Raw genomic sequence first — 25535 nt, 5'->3', positions numbered from 1 at the left:
CGAGGCAATTTAAATGCTAATTCTCAGCCATGGGCAAGGGCCTGCTTAAGGCCTTAAAGCAGCATCGATTCAGAGCGGATGGAGTCCAATGCTACCAAGCAGTAGTTTGCATAAACCCTGGCACTATGACATTCAGCATTTGCACATGGTGTGTCAGCAGTATAAACAAAAGTGGCCTCAGCAAACCTATGTACTTATGGATATTTGGTTTCTCCAAACCAATTATTTATTTGGACAATGAATTTAAATGATATGAGATTTTGCATGGTGTTTACACTGTGCATTGGGTTTGCATTGTAAAATTAATGCAATCAACTCTTAAATAGGAGCAATGCAGCTTCTAAATGTAGGATTTGTATAGTTTTTATCAATTCTCAGTGTCTTGATATTCTGGATATGTATTCTGGAATGTAAACTAGAAATATGGTAATACATGCTACTGTGTGACTGTACTTGTACTCTAACATTCTATCTAATAAATATATTCATTCATTCATTCAATTGCATTCATCTTCGCTAATTACTTTCTCGTAAGCCTCGCTTTTTCATGGATATATTTAGCATGATTCCCAAGTAATAAAGTATTTTCATTCGAGATTCATCTGCAGGGCTTCTATATGACATATGAAATCTGAAATCAGAGTGTCCTGTCATAATTATAGGTAGTGACAGTACAGATAAAATATAAGTTCGGGTTCTGTCAGCACCGCTGCTCATAAATGTTGTTGCATCAGTAAAGATATGTCTTTGAATCTAAGAGAAACAGAGCTGCCTTAGAAAGCTAATGACGCCCATATCTCCAGGTCAGAGATAGGTGAATTGAGAAATGCACACAAACAGGTACATGTATATGTTTCTGCATGAATACATTTCTTCAGCATGAAAATGTCTCTCCCATGGTTTTACCACAAAAAAGGCAATCAAAGAAAACGTCGGTGTTCCCTTCATTTTCATCATCGCATTAGTCAAACACAACAACATGAACTGGAGCCTGAGCAGAGCGCTGTTTACTTTTACACATGATGACTCACAGCACAGCAGATTGCTGAAACAGGAGCCTTCTTTTGTATGCAAGCCTTCGCCCGAGTCGTCTTTCACCGTTACACAGAGGTGCAGCCCGTGGATCGAGTTTCACCGTAGTTTTCATCTTGTAACGCAGCAGCTGGGACCCGAGGACGAACTGCTGCAGTCACTGTATGGATTTACTTTAATGTGGCACTTGAGGGTGAGACACTCTCTCACAGTAAACACAGTGGTCATAATGACAATCACTATATATGCAGTACTAACAGAAGGCTACATGACATACAGGTATACAGGTGAGCTGTAGTTTACACACAGACTCCTGGAGGCTTGTCCTTTCTCCTGTTCCTGCTTTGAATAGCAGAATGCATGAAACACACAATGTTCTTATATGGGTTTCTATAGCATGAAGGCTGCAAGAGAAACATTGACCTTAACTGGAGGGTTAGACGACTACGTCAGTACAGATCAAGCCTTTCCAACCATTGCAGGACAGGGATCACACAGTCACAGAATGACTTGCATTTAAGCAATATTACAGACTTGCATCCTCGATCAAGCTGAAATTGAAATTGTGCTGATTCAGTTTGGTGACAAATTTGATCTGAATTTACCGAGCTTTATCCTGGATTGAAACAAAGACATAAATTAAATATATTTTTCTTAAATAACTAACATAAAAATACGGATACACAATGTGGTAACAATTTGTATTTTTATGGTCAAAGAATCACATTTTTAGGTTAGTTTAAGTTTAACTTTATTGTCATTACACATGTGTACAAGCACAAGGTAACGAAATGTGGTTCAGCATCTAACCAGAAGTGCAATTACTAGACAGACATAAACAGTTGTTTTGATGTATAATCTCTGGTGGGATGATTGGGGTCTTCTCACACACACACAGCTCGGACAGTCTCTCTGAGCTGCGAGGGGCGTGGCGCTATTGTGTTGCTCCGCCCCCTCCCCAGTGGGCGGTGAACACGGAACTACTGCACGGAGCTCCGTCACGGATACGAACGACGAACTCAATCGGCAAAGACATTGTCATTTTGCCCTGACGGGTGTTTTTGCTTCCGCCCACGTAAGTAAACCAGTCCCGTTTTCGCGATGGCACCTTTCTAGCGAAGCAGTATCGAACCGGCAGCTCCCCGAGACGCACTTACGCTTACTTGCTAGCTAGCGATAGCTTCTGTATAAAAGCCATAAGCACAGCTCGATAGCTTGTCGCATCCACAGCAGGGAAAAAGAAAACCGATTAAAACGTGTAGTTCTGTGTCCACGGAGCCAAATGATGTGTCATGATACCCGGAGGTCAATTTAAGTAAGCATAACAACAATAATACAAGTTGCTTCCTTTTGCACAGGAACTTTTGGAGTTCAGGTTTCCTCGCTAGCATCACATAACGCTACATGTATATGAAACTAGTACCGTAACACCTACCTAGCATAGCTTAGCTTAGCTGTTTTGAATAGCATCAAAGACCCCCAGACTGAGGACGTGATCATTTCAGCCACACCCGCAGGGGGAAAGGATGCTGCTGTGTGTTAGCTGCTGTATGTTAGCTGCTGTGTGTTAGCAGCTGTGTGTTAGCTGCTGTGTGTTAGCTGCTGTGTGTTAGCGGCTGTGTGTTAGCTGCTGTGTGTTAGCTGCTGTGTGTTAGCTGCTGTGTATTAGTGGCTGTGTGTTAGCTGCTGTGTGTTAGCTGCTGTGTGTTAGCTTCTGTGTGTTAGCGGCTGTGTGTTAGCGGCTGTGTGTTAGCGGCTGTGTGTTAGCTGCTGTGTGTTAGCGGCTGTGTGTTAGCAGCTGTGTGTTAGTAGCTGTGTGTTAGCTGCTGGGTGTTAGCAGCTGTGTGTTAGCTGCTGTGTGTTAGCGGCTGTGTGTTAGCAGCTGTGTGTTAGTAGCTGTGTGTTAGCGGCTGTGTGTTAGCAGCTGTGTGTTAGTAGCTGTGTGTTAGCTGCTGTGTGTTAGCTTCTGTGTGTTAGCTTCTGTGTGTTAGCGGCTGTGTGTTAGCGGCTGTGTGTTAGCGGCTGTGTGTTAGCGGCTGTGTGTTAGCTGCTGTGTGTTAGCAGCTGTGTGTTAGCTGCTGTGTGTTAGCGGCTGTGTGTTAGCTGCTGTGTGTTAGCAGCTGTGTGTTAGCTGCTGTGTGTTAGCTGCTGTGTGTTAGCTGCTATGTGTGTGCAACAGATAATGGAAGTACTTCCCTGAATATAACATAAATTATGACTTTGACAGACTACTGCGTCTCAATTTGAGGGCCATTAATGAAAAGCATCTTTAGATTATATAGAGCATACTTTCTTTCTTGTTTCCTATGATCTGCTCCAAATGTGATGCTCAGCCTGCTTCTCCCGGCCTTTCTGAAGAACATTCCTTATGGACAAAGAGTTCCCGTACTGTAGTGTTCCCAGGATTTCAGCAGTTGCCTTGTGTAAATCCCAGGATTTGTAATCCTGCTGGAAATTGAGGTTTGTTTGGGATCGATGACATGCAAGCTTCATCTTCCTCTTCCTCGCAGCTGGTGAGGTGTTTTCTGATACTTGATGGAATGCATCTTACTTTACTTGCAGTCCTATCATGCATTTGGTTCTACTCTAACAAACGCATCAGGCATTAATCCCGAGCAATGGATCAATATGTTTTGTTTTACAAGGCACACATGAAAACTTGACTCAAACTATGCTCCTAATAGACCAGACAATGATCCCCATCTCTGTATTTACTGCTACAGAGAAACTATAAAGGTCTATGTCTAAGTACGTTTACCGTTGCTTTTGAGGAATCCATCACATCTTTTACCTGAGGGAATAAAACATAATTATTATTAATTTCCCAGGTTGTTCAAGTGACACTGCAGAGTCCCCCTTTATTAGGATTTAATAATCCAAATACTCAGCAATTTTCACTGTCTGTAAAAGCATTTGTGGAAAGTTTAGCAGATTACTGTTAGGTGTCAGAGAGTGTATATGACTAAGAATCTATTTACCGGGTCCCGGGTGAGCACGAGGCCCCAGTGTACCCGGCACCCGATTCTGTGATGAGACTGGCTACTTTTAAAATCAAATACCTTTAAACACTTGCAAATAATTTAGCTTAAAAGTGAAATAGTTTTATATAAAATAATCATTCCCCCTCCCATTGGGCCTCATTCACTAGTAAATGTGTAGAAATCTGCTATTTGCATAATCCACGGCCACATCTCTGTATATAAAAGACATCCGTTTGATGCATCAGGATGAGATTGGCGAAGAAGTTTGAAGCTGTGAGTGATGGCCCCAGAAATCAAAAGAAGAAATTTCATAAGGCAAGGAAAAGCACACTTTATTGAAGTGCTTCCTCTGGAGAATTGCTGGTAAGAAAAAGAATGAAGATACCTGAGCTTCTATCACAGGAGCTATCAATGCTAATGTAAATCAGTTTTATAATGGACAGAGATTTTAATTTGAATCTTCAAATTAGTTTTGTGGTCGAGTCCATCTGTTTTCGTGTGAGGCAGTGCAAAGATAAAGCCGGTTCTTGTACGGGAGCATGCTGAAACGGTAATCCATGCCTTTATCACATCTGTTCTGGCCTCCCTTCACGGATTACCTTCGCTTTTTAGAATTCATTTTAAGATTCTATTTGTTTTTAAATCTATAAATTGTCGTGCCCCTGCTTATCTCTGTGCTCACTTACATGCTCATATATATATATATATATATATATATATATATTTAGTGTGTATGCATTGTCTGAGGAGGTTCTAAATTTGTTTGTGGAATAAAAATAATTTCAAGTAAGTATATATTGATGAATCACAGATTTGTGCATCAAACATTCGTATGCACAATCTAAGCACATATTTGTGCGTACGCACTATTTATGAATGAGGCCCCATTTCCTTCCTGACGAAAAACGTTTGGCGGGTTGATGATGCGTGTCTGAGCTGTAAAAACCCATTTTCTTTTAAAACCTTTAAGCTGGCCATTTGGGGTTTCACCGATCACCGGCAGCTCTCACTTATGACTTCCAACTCTGGAGACGTATTTCCAAGGCTGAGGAAAGTCGGAGTGAAACAAAACCAGAAACACCGGTCTGTGTATATCAGGACAAAAGGTCCTGACATAGAAAGTGAGAGCGTCAATTAAACTTGATATGTTCTAATAATATATAATACCATGTCAGCCTTTTTAAGAGCGTTTATTCACTGTTTCATCGTATCTCTCCTCTGTTCTGTCTGCAGGATGTTCCGCTTGCGGGCACTGTCTGCCGTTTCAGTGGGGCTAGCTCAGTTGCCCCGTCGCTTCCACAGTGGGACGGTCCGTGCCTGTGGCAGGAAGAAGCTGTTGCTGGCCGCTCTGGCTGGGGTAACTGGTGTGTCTACCAGTGCTGGCCTGGCCTGGAAACGGTAGGACTGGTGCACGAAGCATCGATCTGCCTAGATGTACTATTGAGAAAATAGTCAATGCCTTCTGATGCTTTAACCAAGTGTTTTCATAGCTATCCATTATTGATGAGGAGGAGGAGACCAGATAAGATAGAGCAGTAGAGAGTGCAGTGTGAAGACTGCACATTTTTGTCAGAAATGTGGGGGTTTGCTAAACTTCTTCTCTTCTTCGGACAATGCCACGCCTAATTTTAGCTGCTATGTTGTTCCTCTGATTCTACTTGGTACCACAAATGCATATAAATATTGCAAAATCAAACCGTCCTGATAGATGGCAGGAATGCCACTCAGGATTTAATGTGTCGTTGTGCTGTTGTTGTTGTTCCTTTTGTATGTTAGTGCATATGCTGATGCCGGACCGTCCGTCCAGCACTCTGAGCATCCCGGCAGAGAGGGAGCAGACTTGGTGAAGGATGCAGATCCTTATACGGACTCGGAGAAATCAGTGGAGGCCAGCAGAGGAGATGAAGGAACAACGGACGAAGCGAAGGACGAAGGTGTTGAGGGGAAGAAGAAGAAAGCACGCTCTGGATTCCGTGACCGCAAGGTAATCGATAAAGAAGAAATGTCCAGCCATTCATGCTGTGCAGAACTTAATTCCCCTTTTTGAAGGGTGTGGCGAACACTAGTATATTTTATCAGTATTTTAACATGACACAGAAACAAAATGAGCCTGCCTTCCTGTGGTCATAAACGGCAAAAGTGTCACCCATGAAATGTTGCTGTTGTTAATTAGGCAGCAGGTGACAGCGGCGAAGCAGAGGAGGGTCACGGTTTGTAGTTCTGCATAATGAGGAAGAGCTGAGAACTCTAAATACAATGGAACGTCTGACCAATGGCTGGCGACGTTACATTAGCAGTCACTCGTAACTTGTCAACAGCCAGTCAGCAGAAAGCATCTGGGAGACGAACCATTCAGTGAATCGTAGCGCTGCGGGAGACGGGAGTATTTTTAGAAATGGGTTGTTTATGCCAGCTCGCGCCGAGTATTTGAAGTCAAATCTGTCTGTATAAACGTGTATGCAAATGTCAATTTCCTGGCTGGCGCTTCATATGGAAAACATTTACCGCAGGAAGGACTTTTCTGTGTTTTCTCTTCCTTCGTTTTAAACTGATTTGCTTCACTTTGCTCAAAATTCTGGATAAAACAATAATAAGCTGGTGTGACTTCATTTCCAGCAGCTGGTTGTGTGCGCGTTACTTTAATGGGAGAGAGACCGTGAATTGGTGTAAGCTCGAGAGAACAGGCGTGACTCTTTATGAGTGAGGCTGGTTCTGAGATGAGTCGCCTGTGACTCTGAGGAGATGAGAATCTGAGAGGGGGGGGGGCGTGCTCTGAGCTTTCCATCAGTCAGGCTCACTGGCGTTTCCACATGGCTGTCCCATGCCCTCTCATCCATACGCTTCTGGGGGACACGCTCCTGGTGATTTCCCTAAAGACCGACATGCCGTGTTAGAAGGGGAATCAAACACTGGGAGACATAATCATGGCCACAAAATTCCAGCCTGATCAAAGTCTGTGTTTGTCTCTGACTTGATCAAATGAAAATATATAAATATATAAAACTTAAAGCATTCGACACCGGGAGTTTGTTTCGTGAACAGTCATCCAGCGCCGCATAAAATAACTGTTACAGCTGAGCACAGCTCCCAAAGGCAGGTGTGAGCGGAAGGCAAACGTTGTCGTGGCTAATGTGTGCATCAGAGCCGAATAAATTAGGACATTTTTGTATTTCAAAAATGATTAGCAACGTCAACTGTTTATCTCGCGCATCGCAGTCGCAGCTTTATTTGATGGTTCTGTAGCTTGCAAATAGCATCAATCCTGAAAAAACATTTTTCCCGTTTTAATTATGTGGTAGTCATGTGTTTAATTTGTAGCTTGTTTTCCATTTGCAACCAGCCTCTTGGCGGTTGGCGGTTTGATCTCCGGCTCAGGCACTTGTGTACACTGTCGTTGTGTCCTTAGGCAAGGCACTTCGCCCACATTGCCCGGGCGCATGCGCACGCTGCGACCAGCAATTCTACCTTCGGGTACAAATAAAGTCACCTTACCTTTACCTTTTTTAGTCTGTCTTTAACCCTTTCCTCCCTCGCTCCTCACAGGACTGGCTCATTGCTCGCTCTTTGATCTGGTTGACCCTGGATATGCTAATGTGACTCCCATGCCCGATGTGTGCCACCGGTGTTCCCTCTCTCTTTGGTAGGTGATGGAGTATGAGAACAGGATAAGGGCTTACTCCACTCCAGACAAGATCTTCCGCTACTTTGCGACGCTGAAGGTCATCGGCGAGCACGGGGATAGCGAGGTCTACATGACGCCCCAGGACTTCATTCGCTCCATCACACCGAATGAGAAACAGCCGGAGAGTGAGTCCCCTCCGTTTCCTTTAGCCACTCATCAGGGATTCATCTTGTGCTCTGATCCGGCGCTTCGCACCAAATACACGTCTCGATACATTCATGATGGTGGTTTATCCTCGTCACTATCCAAGGTGACATTTTTCCAGGCAGGAATGCTGAGATCATATCATTCCATGAGTGGAGCTTAATCCAACACAGCCCCCATCCAACTACAAGGACATTTAGCACAGGCTTGCCACTTCCCTGAAGACAGTTCATAGTGTAACGATCCTGCTGACCATGTTCACAAGCGTGAAGCGAGCTGGGGGGGGGGGGGGGGGGTGAGTTTGGTGTATCAATTAAGGGGTTTAAGTAGGAGCAGATCTCCGGTGTCACAAATGGAACCGGAGCGATATTTGAGCTTCAGCCATGGGAGGGCTGGGAAACCAAGGAGCTTAACTGGTCAAATACAAAGTCACCCTTCACAGTGCACCATGGAAACAGTTTTATCTTTATGACTTAAGAGGATGCATCAAAGGAATACAATCATTGTTTAGTTTTTAATCTGTTTTACAATACCAGTCTTTGTCCTTAGGTGGTGAATCAATGCTAAAATATGCTCCGATTTTGTGTGATATTCTTATATGGAAGTATGTTTTCCTCCATCACCAGTGCGAGAGGTCTATATAACTCTACAGACTCGTACACAGTAAAAGAGGCACCCCTGCAGGTAGCAACAAATAAGGACTTTTCCGGCTCTGTCACGTCTGGGCCGTCTTCCTAGCTCACCTCAGCACTTCCATCTGTTAACAAAGCCCAGGACGCAGACCAGTCTGCCCCCCTTTGGCCTTCCTTTCTTAGGACCAGTGTCTCAACTCTTTGAGAGCTCCCCAGCTCTTCCTTTCTTTATCCTGTTTCTTACCTTTCCATACTGGAATTAAGGATAATGATGATTTGAGTACGGCTGATGAAATAAAGAATACCTCACTGTAAGTCATTTCAGTCTCTTCTGAAGTCCTCCGACCCACCTGTGTTTTAGCAGTATTCTCCCCGGTCAACTCTGCTTCTATTATTTTAATACTCAGTAGAATTATCACCTGACTAGAAAACCCCACCTTTTTTTATTGTGTGTTTGGAGAGATTCTTTAAATTCACACTGGATCTGTACAGCCCAGCTCATTGGTTGGTTGAGTGTGTCGTCCCCACATTCTTTAGTCTATCCATCTGGTGATTTAGGGGGTCATTATCTTTATGCCGAGGATGATGTGTGTAAAAATAACATAATAGCAATGGCTCCTAGAGAGGCCAGAATTTAAATTCAGATTGTATCAAATTGAGGTCCTTTTTAAAAAGCTTTGAAATAGTGGAGGCTCGGGGATTCAGCTCGGGGATTCAGCTCCTGGGTTGGGAAGCTTTGGTGATTTTGATAATTGACCTGAACTTAATGTGTAACTGACGGAGCAGAAGAAGGTGTTAGGAGGTGATCTCTACCAGAGGATGCCAATGTAAAATCAAATAGTCAGTATTCATTTGAATTAAATGACACTCTGCCACCCTCGAAGCTAATCTGATCTCTTTCAGGAGGTCAGATTGCCACAAGTGTCAGTGCAATATGCCGCCTGTGTTTTCTATCGGTACAGTTCCTCATGTTTCATTTGGATGCTGGATTTGTCAGTTGCTGTTTCGAAACAGACCAGTCAAAACGGGTTCCTCCTTTGTGCCTCATTAAGAGAGGCTTGTTACCATCAAGTGATCTGCAGAATGACGGTACAGAGACATCTTAAGAAAAGCAGTCAAGAAGTAAAGAATACATTTCTGATTATTTCTCAGCAGTTCTGTTGAAAGCCTGATTAAACATGGCTGCTGCACAGCTGATCCATTTAGCGTGACTATAAGCAGAGAACATGCCTCATCTTTTTGGGCTGGCTGTGGCCCAGCGGTAGGGCCGTCGGCAACTTTACAGAGGGTCGGACAAATTGATGCCTTTTTCACACTGACGGTAAAAACCGATAAGACGGACATTACGCGTTTTCCACTGATAGACGTGTTCTTCTTCGGAGTCGTTATTCATTAGCGTGAAAAAAGATCAATAACCTAAATACACTAATATGCATAAATATAAACGCTGTGCATGGATCTTTGTGTGCTCATCTGAACTGCTTCATTAAAATGCACCATTTGCTGTTCTAACTGATGATCTGAAAGTTGAACGTTGGTAATTGTTTCATTTAAATCATTTGTAACGTGGAAACTGCTTATTAATGACTATTATTAATATTCATCACCAGCCAGTGATTGCCGGCGGTTCTGTAATATATCTGCTCTGCTTCATGATCAGCATTAATCTTGATGTCGTCGTTTGTAACTAGTCTGCCTCATGTCTCGTTTCTTGTATTGTTTTATCTCCCAATATGTTTGTCTGTTTTTATTTTTCAGGTCTAGGCCTGGATCAGTTCATTGTGAAGCGCTACGATGGGAAGGTAAGGAGTAACTGTCCTTGTGGTAAAGAGAACGGAGGTGTAGATGGCGGTCGTGTAAATCAGCAGGGGGGCGCTTTATAATCATTTATCAGAAACTTTAATGTTGATAGATTTCACAACTCCTGTAAACAAGCTGTCTAACAACCTGGAATGTTTCTCTGTAACGACACACACACACAACAACAACACAACTTACCAGCCCCAGAGGGTTTATTCCCCCAAAAGACCAATTCAGTAATAATAAAAAAGCGTCTTTTCTTTAACGATGCCAATACAACAAGATGTTTATGACCTTTTTTGTTAAACCGCTGAACAATATAATTTGAAAAGGAAAACGATGTGCGTCCAGAGAAAGTAGTCCAGCTGTTATTCCAGTCGGACACGATTTTGAGTCATTCTTAAAAAAACATTATTTTTGATCAGAAGTCTAAACTAATTTTCCTAATTATATTTCTGTACATAAACTATAGGCCAGCCTTGTAAGAATACATTATTAGCTGTATTTATTCACGACTTGGATTTTTGAACATGCAAACTCAAAGAATTAGGAGGGGATTGAGCTGCTCGGCGAAGGTCTGCGCTCTCCGAGTGCTTTTCTAGATAATTTAGTGTTCACTAATCATTAGTGAGGTGATTGATGTTTCTAACGCCATTAAAAGATCAGAATTCTTCATCCCCAAGGCTGATATGATGATGAGTACGTCCGTACTCCATCTCCACGTTGGATTCAGCTGAGCCCAAGCACACGGGCTAAAGCGAGAACTCTGCATCATTTACTGAGGCTGAGTTACACTTTAGAAGAGCTTTGATGCGTCAATCAAAAGGAAAATGTGAAATTCTGTTGCAGCACTTAAATCAAAATGCTCATACATGTTTTTTGTCCTTGACTGCTAATGTAAATGTCATCCCTGTCTCCAGGCCGTGTTCCCTTTAAATCCGAGGACACATGGTGTTCTCTGATCCTGCATTTAGCTTCGGTTGTCCCCTGAGATCTCCCCTCCCCTGCCCTCCCCTGCCCTCCCCCAGCCTCCTTCTCATTGGCTCAGCGTGCACCCCTTAGCTTGTTGGAGGAATGAGCCACTACTGATTCCTGCCAAGAAGCCATGAAATCAGTTCACATGAAACTTACAAGTGCGTTGAGTCAGACCCAATGAAATGGCCGCAGCATCACTAGTGTGTAAACTGTAAACCATGAAGTAGAGCGATTGTTCGGTGAAGCACAAGCCAAGCATTTCGGTGGGGGGCTGGGAGGTAGACCCCTGGGCCCCTCCCTCTGCTGTTGTTTATAAATAGCCAAGCCAACAGAGAGACTTTTTCACGTACATTCTGTTTGCATTCTTTGAAAGTGCTCATGTCTCCCTCTCATCTCCTCCCCCGCACCCTCCTGCCGATGCTAACGCGTTCCAGGCTCGGTCTGTACGTACACATTACGTGTCCCGTCTGGTTGTTTGATCACTGCTGTTCATATTGACTCACCCTCTCTTGTTGTTGTTTTCCTGTCCAGAAGAAGGCGTTTATTTTAGGACTCTTTAAATGGGACTTCTGTTTTGGTTGGTAATCCACTCCATCCTTGCGCCTCCTAATCTCACCCCCCCATTATGTGGATTGATATTGAAGTGACCTGAAGTCGCCGTTGTTTACTGTTGATTATGCTCTCGTGCTTTTATCAACCGTCTTCCCTCATTCGTATAACAAGTAATCCCTCCATTTTCTCTCCCTTTCCTTCCTCGTGAATAACCATCGCCCTCAACTCCCCGCCTCCCTAAAACCCGACTTCATCTGTCTCCATCCCCCAAAACCTTTCTTCTACTGATCCCCGTTCTCCACCCTCAAACGCCCCTCCCCATCCCCTTGCTGGTCTGCCCCTCCCTCACTGCAGGACTTCTGGCAGGTATGGGGTGTGTTCCGAGCAGCATGTGTGCAACTGAATGGAGAAACTGCACTTTGTCACTGCCTATTCCCTCCTTCTCATTTGTTCTTTTTCCTGTAATGTCTCTATTTTGCTTCTATTATTCAGTTATCACTCTTGCACTTCTGTATGACATGTGGAGGGCATAGCTTTTATCTGCTGTTAGTCCAGGGGAACAGCTAATGAAGGAGTTTAGCACATCTCAGACAGTCAGTCATGACCTGAAATCAGTTTTTGATTCCAATATATTAGGGGGGGGGAAAGGAACTCATTAGACTGGTAATAACTTTTTTCAGTGTGTATCTGTGCTGCAGATTTTGCACACAGGGTGAACTAAAATTGCATGAGTAGTAGATTATGGTGCCGCAACCAAGTTTTCTCATTCAACAAGACAGGGAAATACTCGCGTCTGATTGGCGAGTCAACACAAATAGAAATATACTGAACAAACCCCAGCAAGGTACATTTAACTTTCAGCCGTCTTGAAATGTGGTTATAAGCACCATGATGCACTCTGACATGTCCTAAATAGCATCTACTAGAGGAAACGCCACTCTGCTTCTACCCGTGGTGCTCTTCACCCTCCCCTTCCTCTTACTTTTATTAAACATGGGCATTTAATTCACTTCAATATAAATGTGTATGAATTTCTGCATTTTATTTTCTAGTGATGCTCAGAAACGTATCACCAGAGTGCGTCGTTAAAACGCCTTTGGCTGGAAAAGCGTGAATAAATGAGCCCCGGTCTATAAGCTTCATTCATGTGGCCTTTGAGAAGCCTTGAATGCTTCCAGTAGTCAGGATGGCTCGAAGATAATCCGGCCACCGTGATGGGCAGGTTGCAACCTGTTCACCTTATAGCAATGGGAGTATCAGAAACTCCAGTAGGCACATAAACCATTGTGTGTGTGTGTGTGCGTGCGCAAATATACAATGTCAGACTCCCTCTTGTTGTTTGACATTGTGCTGGAGATCTCCCCGATGCCCTTTGGTGACAGACGTGCGCATTGCCCTCCCTGCTGAATTATTGAAAGTGAATTGCGTTGCCTCTGTTGGGTTAATTAATTGATGCAGTACTTCTATATCAGTTACACACTAGTCAGTACCTCAGTTTTAAGTTTATATACACTAACAGTCAAATACTAAAGAAAGTCGAGCTTTATAAAGCTGAGATGCAAAGAACAACCTAAAAGGAGTCCTTTGTAGGTCAGGTCAATGCTAATTATTAGCAGCGCTGTTCCCCTGCACTTTATAAACGTTTATCTGCTCATGTTTTAATGTCGGCTCTATTTTCCCCACATCCATTGGCTCTCTGGCCTCCCCCCCCCAGCATGCACTGCTCTATTGCCTGTGACTCATTGAGAAAGTAGCTGGTGGTGGCACCCCCCCCCTCTCGGCACAGGGTGGTTTAGGGTGATGTGCTTGATGACCTTCACAAATCCATCCTTTGGACTGTCCAGACGTCAGTACTGCATGATTTCTGTCGAGCATGGTTTAGAGTCATGAAGGCGGGACATCTAAAATGTATTCATGTCTTACTTGCTATGCCTGAGAGTGGATACCTGGAATCTGATTGCTTTCCGTTGAAGCAGCGCCCTCAAGAGAATCGCAATCTTTTCACCGACTGTTGTCATGTTCCTCTTTCTTGATTTCACAGGATGCTCCCTGAGACAGCTGCTCGCACTATTTACCCCGCTGCTCCTCTGCTATTTATTTTCCCACAGTCTATAATTGTCACATGCCTTCTTTGCCGTCTCTGTCAATGTTTTCCTCACGCACACTTTCAACTGCGTCTCTTGTCTCGTTCAGTTTTAGAGGTTGCCTTTCTGAACAGCTCCTCATCCTCACTGACCAAATGTGTGCGTTGAGCCTTTGGCATCACCGTCTATTATTCTGACTTTGCTCCCAGAACAATTCAAATTAATTATCGGTACACCTACTCTGCAGTTACTGCAGCGCTGTAGGTGTTAAAATTAATACATTAACGTTCTCTCCACCCACACACACGCACCGTTGGTGCAAAGGTATCCACAGCAACAAAATGTTTACTTTCACTGTGAAGGATAGATTTTGGTGGACGTGTCTCCCGGGATGTTCAGAGTACCCATCATAGATTGTGTTTGTTTGTTTTTCGGGAGGAGCTTTGTTGTCTGTGTTCCAGCACAATGCGAGACGCTTTTAGCCGACATTCAGATATGTCAGGCAGACAGTCTGTCTGTCTGTCTGTCACGCTGTAATGTCTGCATCGGTCTATCCCGGTGGCGTAGCCCTCCAGCACCCATGAATATTCACACACACACACACACACACACACAAGATGAGAGCTCGCCAGGAGTCGGGCGTCACTCAGTTTCTCAGACAAATGCACCGAGGAGAGATTCAGCTTTTTAGCTGCAGTGGAAGAGCTCAGATTAGACCCATATACTAAAACTGGGAGTCAAATGATGCAACATGATTGTATATAAATAATGTCTTGTTCCAAGTACTTCATTCCTAAGACTAGGGTTTTAATGATGAATAAAATATGACAAATAATCCTTAAAAATTCTCGATTTTTGACTTTGTGTCGTGGTTTTCTTAAAAAGTGTTCCTTAGGCGGTGAATTTGCAGAAAGAGCTTCGGTGTAGTTTGCACCGCTGCACCTGGCTGTGCTTGGGTTAGCAGCGATTTGGGCTTCTCTGTAGCCTGGTGCACTTCAGAGATTAGCTTGGCCCGAAGCCTTAACCACGCTGTATAGGAATATGGCAGCGACACTTTTGACTGCTCCACTGCCAGCAGCTCTGTCGGGGCCGTCTTTCTGCCTCGGCTCACACACTAGTTGGTTAGTTGTCATCTGGACGCAGCCCTCAGGCTTCACTGTAGCATAGCTGACACCCCCCCCAGACACGAGCAGGCTCCAGGCAAACGTGTAGAAGGAAGTCACTGATGTGCACACAGGCCCTCTGACAGACCGAGTTCCAGCTAATAATTAGTGCGACTGCTGCAGCATTTAAAATTAAATTCCTTTGATGATCAGTGCTTTGGGAAAATCTATAATGAGAGTTGAATGCTACCTCTGATGTACCGGTAGTTAGGATCCTTTTAATGGTAGCAGCAGCCTTTGTTTTGGTCATTCCATCCTCTCGGTTGATGAATCAAAGCTGATTAGACACATACTAAGCCTGTCTGGATAACCTGAAAGGTATCCCTTCTAGAGAACCTTTTTTTTTTTATTATTATATATGCTGCCAGTACTGTATGAGTTCAGTGGAAGACTGAGACGCTCATCTGCAACAGAGACAAAGCTTGATTACGCTTCCTCTGGGTGTGCTTTAGGGAGAGCCCAGGCTTACATCACAAACGGTTCTTGGGAGGGATTTACAGTGAAAAGTCTTTGGCAACGTCTGCGTATTTGTGATTTGTTCTTACTGAACGTCCTTCTGGCTTGTTTTGTCCTTGGATGAGGACCCTATAGAGAAGGTGGGTTAGCATGCATAATGTAGTCTGCGCCTCTGTTCTGGTCACACTAATGAGGTCCAGTTTGCCGGTGTCTTGTGTAGGTTTTTTTTTATTTATTTATTTATTTTTTTTAAACACACACTTCATTTCCTGTACTATGGCCTGGCATTAGGCCGTTGGCTCACCTCAGCTCCCGAGGGCTCGCTGCCGTTGCTCCTCCAGACATGTGCTGGCTTGACTCCCTGCGTCGTCCTCGTCTTGCAGGGATTTGTTTTTCCAATACAAAAGGACAAGCTGCGTGAAGGCGTGTCTCTAACTGACAACACATAGCTCTGCATGTACCGCAGAGCCTGCTCAACTCTGCAAACACCTTTATATGAGTTCTTCACAGTTTAAGTTCACAGTTTGTTTCTTTGTTACTTGACATTGTTTTTGTCCTCAAGCAGCAAAATGAGTTGTTGGATTTTCACAAGCAGCTTACTCTATGCGGCTCCTACAAATTGAAAGCGAATGTGACGCGTGATGTTCAAACAGCTACAGAACCAAATCAGTTTGAATGAGGGGAAGGAGAGCGGGGGCCGCTTTTAGATGGACACGGACGGCAAAATGTGGCCGTAACCCCCTCGGAGGCCGTGATGTACACACAAACGAGTGGGTGAATGTGGCAGAACAAAAGCCCAGCCCAGTTGCAGACGGCACCAACCTCTACTACTGTCACACTCTTTCTTTTCTTTTACTTTGATGTGTGTTCATACCTGTCACTTTTGGTATTCATGAACGCCTGAAACTATTTGACGCCCAGCACTGAAATGTTTTCTCTTATCTCTCTCTCTCTGCACTTTGTGGCACTGCTCCCCCCCCCCACCACAATCACCTTCTCCTTTATCTCCCACTCCCTCCTCCCATATTGTTCAATGGAAAATAATAATAGAAACTACTTTTACTCATATTTACCTTACTGTTTGAGACGCATTAGTGATATATTTTATATTTGTGAGGAGGGAGTTGGTTTAAGGGGAATTATTTCTGGGAAATTGCACTTTGTTATGCTGTTAATGGGGATGCCGCCAAATTTTAGCCTTCATATATGTTTTCCCTGAATATTTTTTTTAATGTTATTTTCAAGAGGGCTGTTTTATTTGCAGTGTGCTAAGTGCTCTTAGCATTTAGCTCAAATGACGAGATGATTCTTAGAACATTCTATCATCGTTTTACAATGTTCTTGTTTTGCCAGGTATTGTTGGAAAAACTCCAATTATTCCAAGGATGGCAAGACATTTTTGAATTCTTAACTTGCGTGGTATCCCCATCCTATTGTTTTTGGGTTGTTTTGTGTCTTTTTATCTGTGTGTGTGTGTGTGTGTGTGTGTGAGAGAGAGAGAATATGAATGCACCCAAATGTCTTTGTCATTCAAGGCCCTGCTAAAGACAGCAGAGGCGACACACTTCTCTAATGGTCTTTCTCCTCCTTCCTCCACCTATGAATTGGACCTCCTTACAGACGGAGGTAACTCCACGTGGGCTCAGCGTGCCCCCCCCCCCCCCCTCCCCCCAAAAGGCATGATCTGTCCATCTGTCCCTTCTGTTTTTGTGGAGCGTCTCGCGAGCGGGACGCTGTCTCAAGTCTCTATCGCTGCGTGTGTAGTGTGCATGTGGATAAGTCCTACTTTCACGCAGTGCTGCGAATATAAACACACGTTGATGGGAGAAAATGTGTGTTAACCGTTCTTCTGCGTGGAAAAAGAGCTGCAGATGTTTTTAGCAGATACTACTGTTGGGTTGTTCTAACAGATGTGTTTATCAATAGTGTGTGTTTGTGCTCCGGTCTCTCATGATGTTTTCCCTCTCACACTGTGAGTACAGCCTCTGGTGGAAAACTCTGACCACTGACTAACTGCTCCTCACTGCCTCCCTCACCTGCCTGCGTGGCGTCACGTGTATGCAGCATTTGCATGACTGTTGTGATGCACGGTCTGTCCGTTGTTAGCCTTCTCACACACACACACCTGCTTTCACACGCACAAAAACCACACCTGGGGAAAAGCTATGCATAGAGGCTGAAAGGCCGGTGCTGAATCACGTGAAAATGTTTTAATAAACACTTCTTCCATTCTTTGCTGTGACCTGGATGAGCAGAAGATCGCCCAGGAGAGGGAGAAGTTTGCAGACGAGGACAGCATATTTTACACATTGGGAGAATGCGGCCTCATCTCCTTCTCGGACTACATCTTCCTCACCACGGTGCTTTCCAGTGAGTACAAAAGTGCCATTTCAATCACTCGCGCTCAAAATCTGATCACAAATCAACTCCCAAGGAGATCTCCTCTGTGTCATCTCTGCTTCCTTACTGTCAGTTAAGTCACAAAAAGGGAGAGGGAGTGAATTCTTCCAATATGATGTTATTAGCTGGCTGTGGGTTCAGTATGATCGCCAGTTCTGTCAAAGTGAATTGCATCTGTCTACCAAGCTTCTCCGTCTTGGAGATATAGCGTTCCACAGAATCAGTTTATTTTAGCCGGGTCTAGCATTGGCGGTAAAAACAGGCAGCCAATTTCAGATTAATGCCTCCTTTCTGGATGTGTCACAGATCATGGTAATGAAAATGAAGCTTTAACTCCTTCCTCTGGTAAATTTCTATCCTCCAGCTTGGCCCGATTTATCATAATCTGTTCATATGGCGAGTCTCTCGGGACGTTTTCAAGGACATGTCATTTTTTAAAGCAGGGGCGGGATGTGTTATGGTCTGTTTCAATCCTGTGGACTCGTAAAGATTGTAAAAAAAAAAGGGGGGGAATATTTTACTTGAGTCCTGATGATTTTCATTACACTCGAAAAGGTTTCACTTTTAAATCAATCAGTTACTGACATTAGAATTTAAAGACAAAGATTGAATTTGGGTTTTATGATTGAACGCATTGGCATTAATAGAGTAACTACTTCACTTTATTCTTTATTTTGTTTTTCTAACGGACTTTTATGTAACGAATGACCTTTGGATGATCATGTGACTACTTAGTCAACATAACTCACCAGTCAGAGCCAAAAATATTTGCAGCAATATCCAAATGGCAAAAATATATCTGTCAGGCTGGTGACCTTATCTTGCACAAGCAGAGAAGAGCTCACCTCTGGTCTCCATTTGTAGTTTCAGCACCATCTGCACTATTCTATTGCTGCGTCACATGTTGGTCATCTACTAATCGATAAACACACGTTTTAAATGATTGGCTGTTTGCATGCAAGTCAAGTGTTTTACTCCATCAAGGTATATGAGACCAGGGGTGCAGAGGGCACTGAATTTGGCATCATCAGTTCACCTATGATGCGTGACCGAGTCTCTCTCTGGGTTTTGACTGGGCTGATTCCATGTAGCTTGTCTTCATATATTCATAATTCCGTATATTTTTCTGAATTTGTGCTTGTGTCCAGCTCCCCAAAGGAACTTTGAGATCGCCTTCAAGATGTTTGATCTGAACGGCGATGGAGAGGTGGATCTGGAGGAGTTCGACCAGGTTCGGATGTGAACACGTACAGCAGGACTGCACAAATGCAAACTAAAATCACTGTACGGAAGGAGAGACGAGGTTAAACCAGCCCGGAGTCTGGGCTGTGCTCTGGTTGCATTACAGTAACCAGTAACATAAGTAGTTGTCTGGTTTATCAGAACCTCCTCTAAAGCCTAGTCTACACTACAGGTCCAGAGCATCATTCGTTCCCAGACCAGTATGGGAATGCGGCACAGGGACCGCTCCACCACAGGAAACACCCTGAAGACAGCTGGCTGCAGCTCTGCTCTCACCACCTACTTCTTCGGAGAAGACCTAAAGGGCAAACTCACCATCGGCAGCTTCCTGGAGTTTCAGCGGAAACTGCAGCACGATGTGCTCAAACTAGAGGTAAAGGAGAAGAGAGAGTTTCTCTCTAGTTTCTTTTATACTTCTGTGATTTCATTTGGATGGTATTTGTTGTAATCTTTCATTTACAACCATTCTCGAACCACACATGGACATTCTAAAAAAAAAACATGCTAGGAGAGGAGCAGTGGCATAGGTGGTGTGCACGATGCAAAAGAGAAACAAGACGAGTCAGCTGTCGGTGTCAGTCAGTGTCCCCTAAGGACATGTCCCCAGACTCGCTCTCCTGCTTCAATTTTAACAGTTCCGGGGTACATATGTTCAAAATAGTCTGTATTCTGCACAGTCAGCAGTTTACAATATAGTCGTATGTCCCAGAAACAAAGTGCTATCGTTCAGGTCTTAATGGGAGACGATTCTCACGAAGGGAAATCATACAGACACAGATGAGATTGCCTTAAATCACTTCCTGAAGTCGAGTTCTCGCACACCTGCCTTCCTCCAGGTGAAGACTCTGGCTCGATGATGTGCACGCTCGTACCGACGGCCCCCTTCTTTCCGATACGATATCTCAGGATCAGCTCGAACACATTTCATTACCTCCACCCACAAATGTCCACTTGGGCTCAAGGATGAAGTGATTCGGTTTTGGTGCTCAGAGGTCAAGGTCGAGTATATATGCCGTAATAACATTTCAAATCTACAAGGTCAAAGATCATCTTGCCAGAAAAATAACAAGCTCTGCTGAAACATTTTTTTTTTTTTGGCCAATCGTTTGCATCATAACTCCATATTTCACATTGAGCCTGCTACTGAGCTAATTTTGAGCAGCATTTCCACTAATGTACTTTTACTTTAGTACCCGTGGCAATGAAACATAACCTGCAGAAAATGTGCCTAAACCCAGGCTCCATTTCTATCACTCGGGGCTCTTTCCACTGTTTCAGAGGAGACTTCTTTCAAGCAGGCGTCTTCATTGAGAGACACGCGGCCTACAAGCTTCATTCCTGGCAGACAATACAAAGAACAGAACGCAAGCTGCATGTTTTCCACTGCTCTGCGCTCGTCAACCCTCGGCATTCGACTTTGCCATGCTGTTGACGACCAACACACTCACGCCCACACACACCGACACTCAACAGCACACACACACACACCGACACTAAACAACACACACACAGACACCCGCAAACACGAGTTGACGAGCGCAGCGAGTCAACCATCGGGCGACCAACACACTCACGTCCACACACACCGACACTCAACAGCACACACACACTCACGTCCACACACACCGACACTCAACAGCACACACACACTCACGTCCACACACACACTCACGTCCACACACACCGACACTCAACAGCACACACACACTCACGTCCACACACACCGACACTCAACAGCACACACACACTCACGTCCACACACACCGACACTCAACAGCACACACACACTCACGTCCACACACACCGACACTCAACAGCACACACACACTCACGTCCACACACACACTCACGTCCACACACACCGACACTCAACAGCACACACACACTCACGTCCACACACACCGACACTCAACAGCACACACACACTCACGTCCACACACACACTCACGTCCACACACACCGACACTCAACAGCACACACACACTCACGTCCACACACACCGACACTCAACAGCACACACACACTCACGTCCACACACACCGACACTCAACAGCACACACACACTCACGTCCACACACACCGACACTCAACAGCACACACACACTCACGTCCACACACACCGACACTCAACAGCACACACACACTCACGTCCACACACACCGACACTAAACAACACACACACACACTCACGTCCACACACACCGACACTCAACAGCACACACACACTCACGTCCACACACACCGACACTCAACAGCACACACACACTCACGTCCACACACACCGACACTCAACAGCACACACACACTCACGTCCACACACACCGACACTCAACAGCACACACACACTCACGTCCACACACACCGACACTAAACAACACACACACACACTCACGTCCACACACACCGACACTCAACAGCACACACACACACTCACGTCCACACACACCGACACTCAACAGCACACACACACTCATGTCCACACACGCACTCACGTCCACACACACCGACACTCAACAGCACACACACACTCACGTCCACACACACCGACGCTCAACAGCACACACACACTCACGTCCACACACACCGACACTAAACAACACACACACACAGACGCGTAGTCCTCGTCGAGACCATTCCGAATATGTATTTTGTGTAGTAATTGCGTACTCAGAAAAAAAGCTATATTGTTTTTGAGTTGAAAAAATAAAAATCATTTTCCTCTATTAGGCCCGAGCGCCTATCCTAGGCGTAAGGGGCTATTGCTTTTGCAACGCAGAAGACGACAAGTTGAATGCCGGGGGTTGACGAGCGCAGCTCGTCAACCCCCGGCATTCAACTTTCAACCCCCCCCGAGCGCAGCTCGTCAACCCCCGGCATTCAACTTTGCCATGCTGTTGACGACCAACGCACTCACGCCCACACACCCCGACACTCAACAGCACACCCACCAACCCACACACACAAACACGAATCAGAAAGGTTCACATTTCGAGAGGTCCACGTATTCATTCAGAGAAGGGAGGGAGGGGAGTCGTGTGGCAGAACAGCCTGTGACATAAATCGACTGTATTGACCTGACTTTGAAGAGACGCGTGGCTGTTAAGCCGGGCTCCACTGGGGCATTGTAAAAAGAAAATGCACACGCAGATTTAATGTCGCCAATGGCAGCACCAGCCATGATTCAGCTGCAAGCCTGACACCGATGTTTACTGTTCCCCATCTCTCCAGCCTTCCTCCTATTAAGTTGTTTGTCCCACTGCATAGCTTATTCTTCATCTTTTATCCCCCCCCCTCCCCCCAGTTTGAGAGGAACGATCCTGCGAGCGGCAGAATCACAGAGAGACAGTTTGGGGGCATGCTGCTGGCCTACAGCGGCGTCCAGTCCCGCAAACTCAAGCAGATGCAGAAGGGCTTGAAGAAGATGTTTAAGGATGCACAGGTAGATATAACAGAAAGGATTCCATATGAACAGGATTCAGAGTGTATGCGTAGCGCTGGATTTGGTTCTGGTGGGGGGGGGGGATATACACGATGCACGGGACTAAACTTCTGTTTCCAGCGGTTTGCATGAACTTTGTTTTCATGCTGACTTCCATCCTGTCCTCAGATTTCTCAGGTCCTATTTCTATTGTTTTAAACTTGAAGCTTCAGGTCTCGGTTTGCTGATGAACATTAAAACACCAGCGATGTCAAACTGAGTTATGGCCATGCATGCCGGATGGATAAATGCGGCGATCTGTCAAGAAGAGAACGCTGACAGCAGGAAATCTGCTATTCTGCAGCACGAGCAGCGGACGAGGCCGCGCTCGGCCGACGGGTCTCTGCAGCGAGCAGTTCTGTCCTTTCCCTCTTTCTGCTCCGTCTCTTGTTGTCTGCGTGACCTGTAATGTCCATCATCTGCTGCTGAAGACCAGCTGCTTCTTTCTGATGTTCGTATGTGCTGCCTGCGCCCCCTCCATCTGTGGCACGTCGTTCATTCGAGTTCATTGACTTCCAGTGTCTACATCTTCTTGTTTGCGCTGCACCCAAAATGCCTCTGTTCCTGTATCCATGACGATATTCGTTTGATTGCAACGCTCCGATGGCTCCGCAGGACAGAATGAGTTTCTGAGTCATCAAGGATTTTCTAACTAAAGTATTTCCTCATCTTCTGCAGGGCATCACGTTTGAGGAGGTAGAGAATTTCTTCACTTTTCTGAAGAACGTGAATGACGTGGACACGGCTCTGAGTTTCTACCACATGGCTGGAGCCTCCATTGACAAAGGTACATCCACATCTGCCCTTTCCCTCCTGACATTCTCTCTCAGACTGAACCGTTGTCGCCTTCCTCCTCCCCGGAGCCGTAAGACTCAGCCAGCCTGATGTTGCTGGCGTCTCCCACATCAGTCCTTGTTCAGCCGTTTGTCATCTGTTTCGTTAATCCGTCCAGTCCTGAGGGCCAACAGCAGAGAGGGCTTGATTAAGTGTGTGGCAAAAATATAGAGAGGAATTAAAGATAATCTTAAATATATAAACAGTTATACATTATACTAAAGTAAAACATAATAATTGTACACTTTATCTTGGCTGTTGAAAGTGTGTGGCGCAGATGGAGGAGGAGGAAGATCGCTCCTTTGAATACGCTTGGGCTTCTTAGCCCCACTAAAAGTAGCATTTTTAACTTTATTGGGGGCCATGATGAGGGTAGATTTCACCAAAAAAAGCACGAGAAACGGGCCGCTCAGTGGCGCAGCGGGTAGCGCGTCGCTTTTAGTGTCACTCTGAGTTCTTCACGCTGCCGTCTCACCATGATAATCTCATTTGGTCCACTGTGACCTGTTTGATATTTCATTGGTTTCGTTTTAGCCTGTAGAAATCCATAAATTAGCCGCATCATTTTTAAGCCGCACGCTTCAAAGCGTGGGGAGAGCGTAGCGGCGAATTCCGGTAATTTGGTATCTTGTTTTGTTTATCCTCAGAGCCTCTTTGTGTTTTTTTCCCACTCATAAGTCTCCATTTCCCTCCCTCCTCTCATTCTCACACAGACATCCTGATGCTGCCTCTTTCTCCTCTCACCTCCTTTTTTCCCCTCCTCTTCATGCCCGTCAGATAAGAGCGAATGGAAGCCCACGCCTGCAGTCAATCCCAAGTCGTTCGGCTCGGGCACAACGTCCTCCACTTGCACCGTTTGTGAGCCGGCGCGTGTGTCTCGCACCTCTAACGGTGAACCTCTCTGTCTGTGTCTCAGTCACCATGAAGCAGGTGGCGCGCACCGTGGCTAAAGTGGAGCTGTCGGATCACGTGTGCGACGTCGTGTTCGCTCTGTTCGATTGTGATGGTGAGCATCGGTCGGTTTATCACAACTCTTCTCCATAAAAGAACACAAAGCCTCCTCTAATGAAAGGAATGCTTCACCGGCTTGTACGTAATCTTCTGTTATGTCTTCACCTCCCCTCCACCTGTCCTCCCGTCTGCCCGTCTCCGCCAGGGAACGGCGAGCTTAGCAACAAGGAGTTCATAGCCATTATGAAGCAGCGGTTGATGCGCGGCCTGGAGAAACCCAAGGACATGGGCTTCACCCGGCTGGTGCGTGCCATGTGGAAGTGTGCCCAGGACACCGCCTGGGACTTTGCCACGCCAAAAACACAATAAAGAAAGGAGGCGATGCTGGAGAAGTGAAAGACGGAAGCCCGCCCCGTCGACAGCACTGTCCTCCAACAAGTCCGGAGAATTTAAATAGACAATTATTACGACACAACTCAACAAGGCTGCGGCTCTTCGAGGCGTGATCGGGCAGTACTGCATGTTGCCGCGGTTCGGACGATCAATACGGAGCATGCTGATGCAGCACACTGTCCTGAAAGGTGTCTCTGGTGCACCCGTCCGAGGCGTCTCGAGTGTTCGCATTGTATGTTTATTTCTGCCATATTCCACAGGAGGATGCGGTGGCAGCGTAGCCATCGATCACACTCTCAAAAACGGCACGATTAAATCAATAGTTCAGATTTGATGCTGCGAAAGGCAAGACGGAAGAAATGAAATTATTTGAGCATCAGCATCGTGTAAATGCTGCAGTCCGTCTACTGACAGGCGACCTTTAGTGATTTCTGTGATGAGGCCGTGAGCACCGCTTCACTCTCCATCGTGAGGCTTCGGCTCATCTTCATCGTGTTTTCATAGACGGTCGGTGACGTGCGTGTCTCCATGTAAATGTGTGTTCTTTTACTACTGCTGAAACACTTTATACAACATGGATGATAAATAAATGCTGTTTAAGATGTTTAAATATATAATGATGCAAACCTAAACTGTCCCGCCTCGTTTTCGTTATCACACTTTGTCTTTGAAAGAGCTGCAGCGTCTGACTCAAACAACTGCATAGAGCAGCGTGTCGTCGTTCTGCTGCAGACCC

The 25535-nt window shown here is 45.3% G+C and overlaps 1 protein-coding gene across 1 annotated transcript; it reads left to right on the top strand.

The window, feature by feature from the left end:
* The first annotated feature begins 2005 nt into the window (after positions 1–2005).
* Positions 2006–25424, top strand: micu1 (mitochondrial calcium uptake 1). The gene is made up of 12 exons (XM_068741230.1): positions 2006–2107; positions 5247–5411; positions 5790–5997; positions 7658–7820; positions 10230–10273; positions 17757–17871; positions 19050–19132; positions 19316–19516; positions 22445–22582; positions 23300–23408; positions 24372–24461; positions 24612–25424. Exons 2-12 carry the CDS (start codon positions 5248–5250, stop codon positions 24773–24775), a joined length of 1479 nt encoding a protein of 492 aa, XP_068597331.1. The 5' UTR covers positions 2006–2107; position 5247; the 3' UTR covers positions 24776–25424.
* The last annotated feature ends 111 nt before the right edge of the window (positions 25425–25535 follow it).

The sequence above is a fragment of the Brachionichthys hirsutus genome, chromosome 7 (assembly GCF_040956055.1).
Source record: "Brachionichthys hirsutus isolate HB-005 chromosome 7, CSIRO-AGI_Bhir_v1, whole genome shotgun sequence".
NCBI classification, from domain to species: domain Eukaryota; kingdom Metazoa; phylum Chordata; class Actinopteri; order Lophiiformes; family Brachionichthyidae; genus Brachionichthys; species Brachionichthys hirsutus.
This window is presented reverse-complemented; position numbering and strand designations above follow the sequence as displayed.

Bases quoted from the DNA above. Each gene is read 5' to 3' on its own strand.
- micu1 (XM_068741230.1), top strand. From the start codon at position 5,248: ATGTTCCGCTTGCGGGCACTGTCTGCCGTTTCAGTGGGGCTAGCTCAG. The intron at 10,274-17,756 runs GTAAGGAGTAAC...CTGGATGAGCAG, and splicing joins TGAAGCGCTACGATGGGAAG to AAGATCGCCCAGGAGAGGGA. The intron at 19,133-19,315 runs GTTCGGATGTGA...TCTACACTACAG, and splicing joins ATCTGGAGGAGTTCGACCAG to GTCCAGAGCATCATTCGTTC.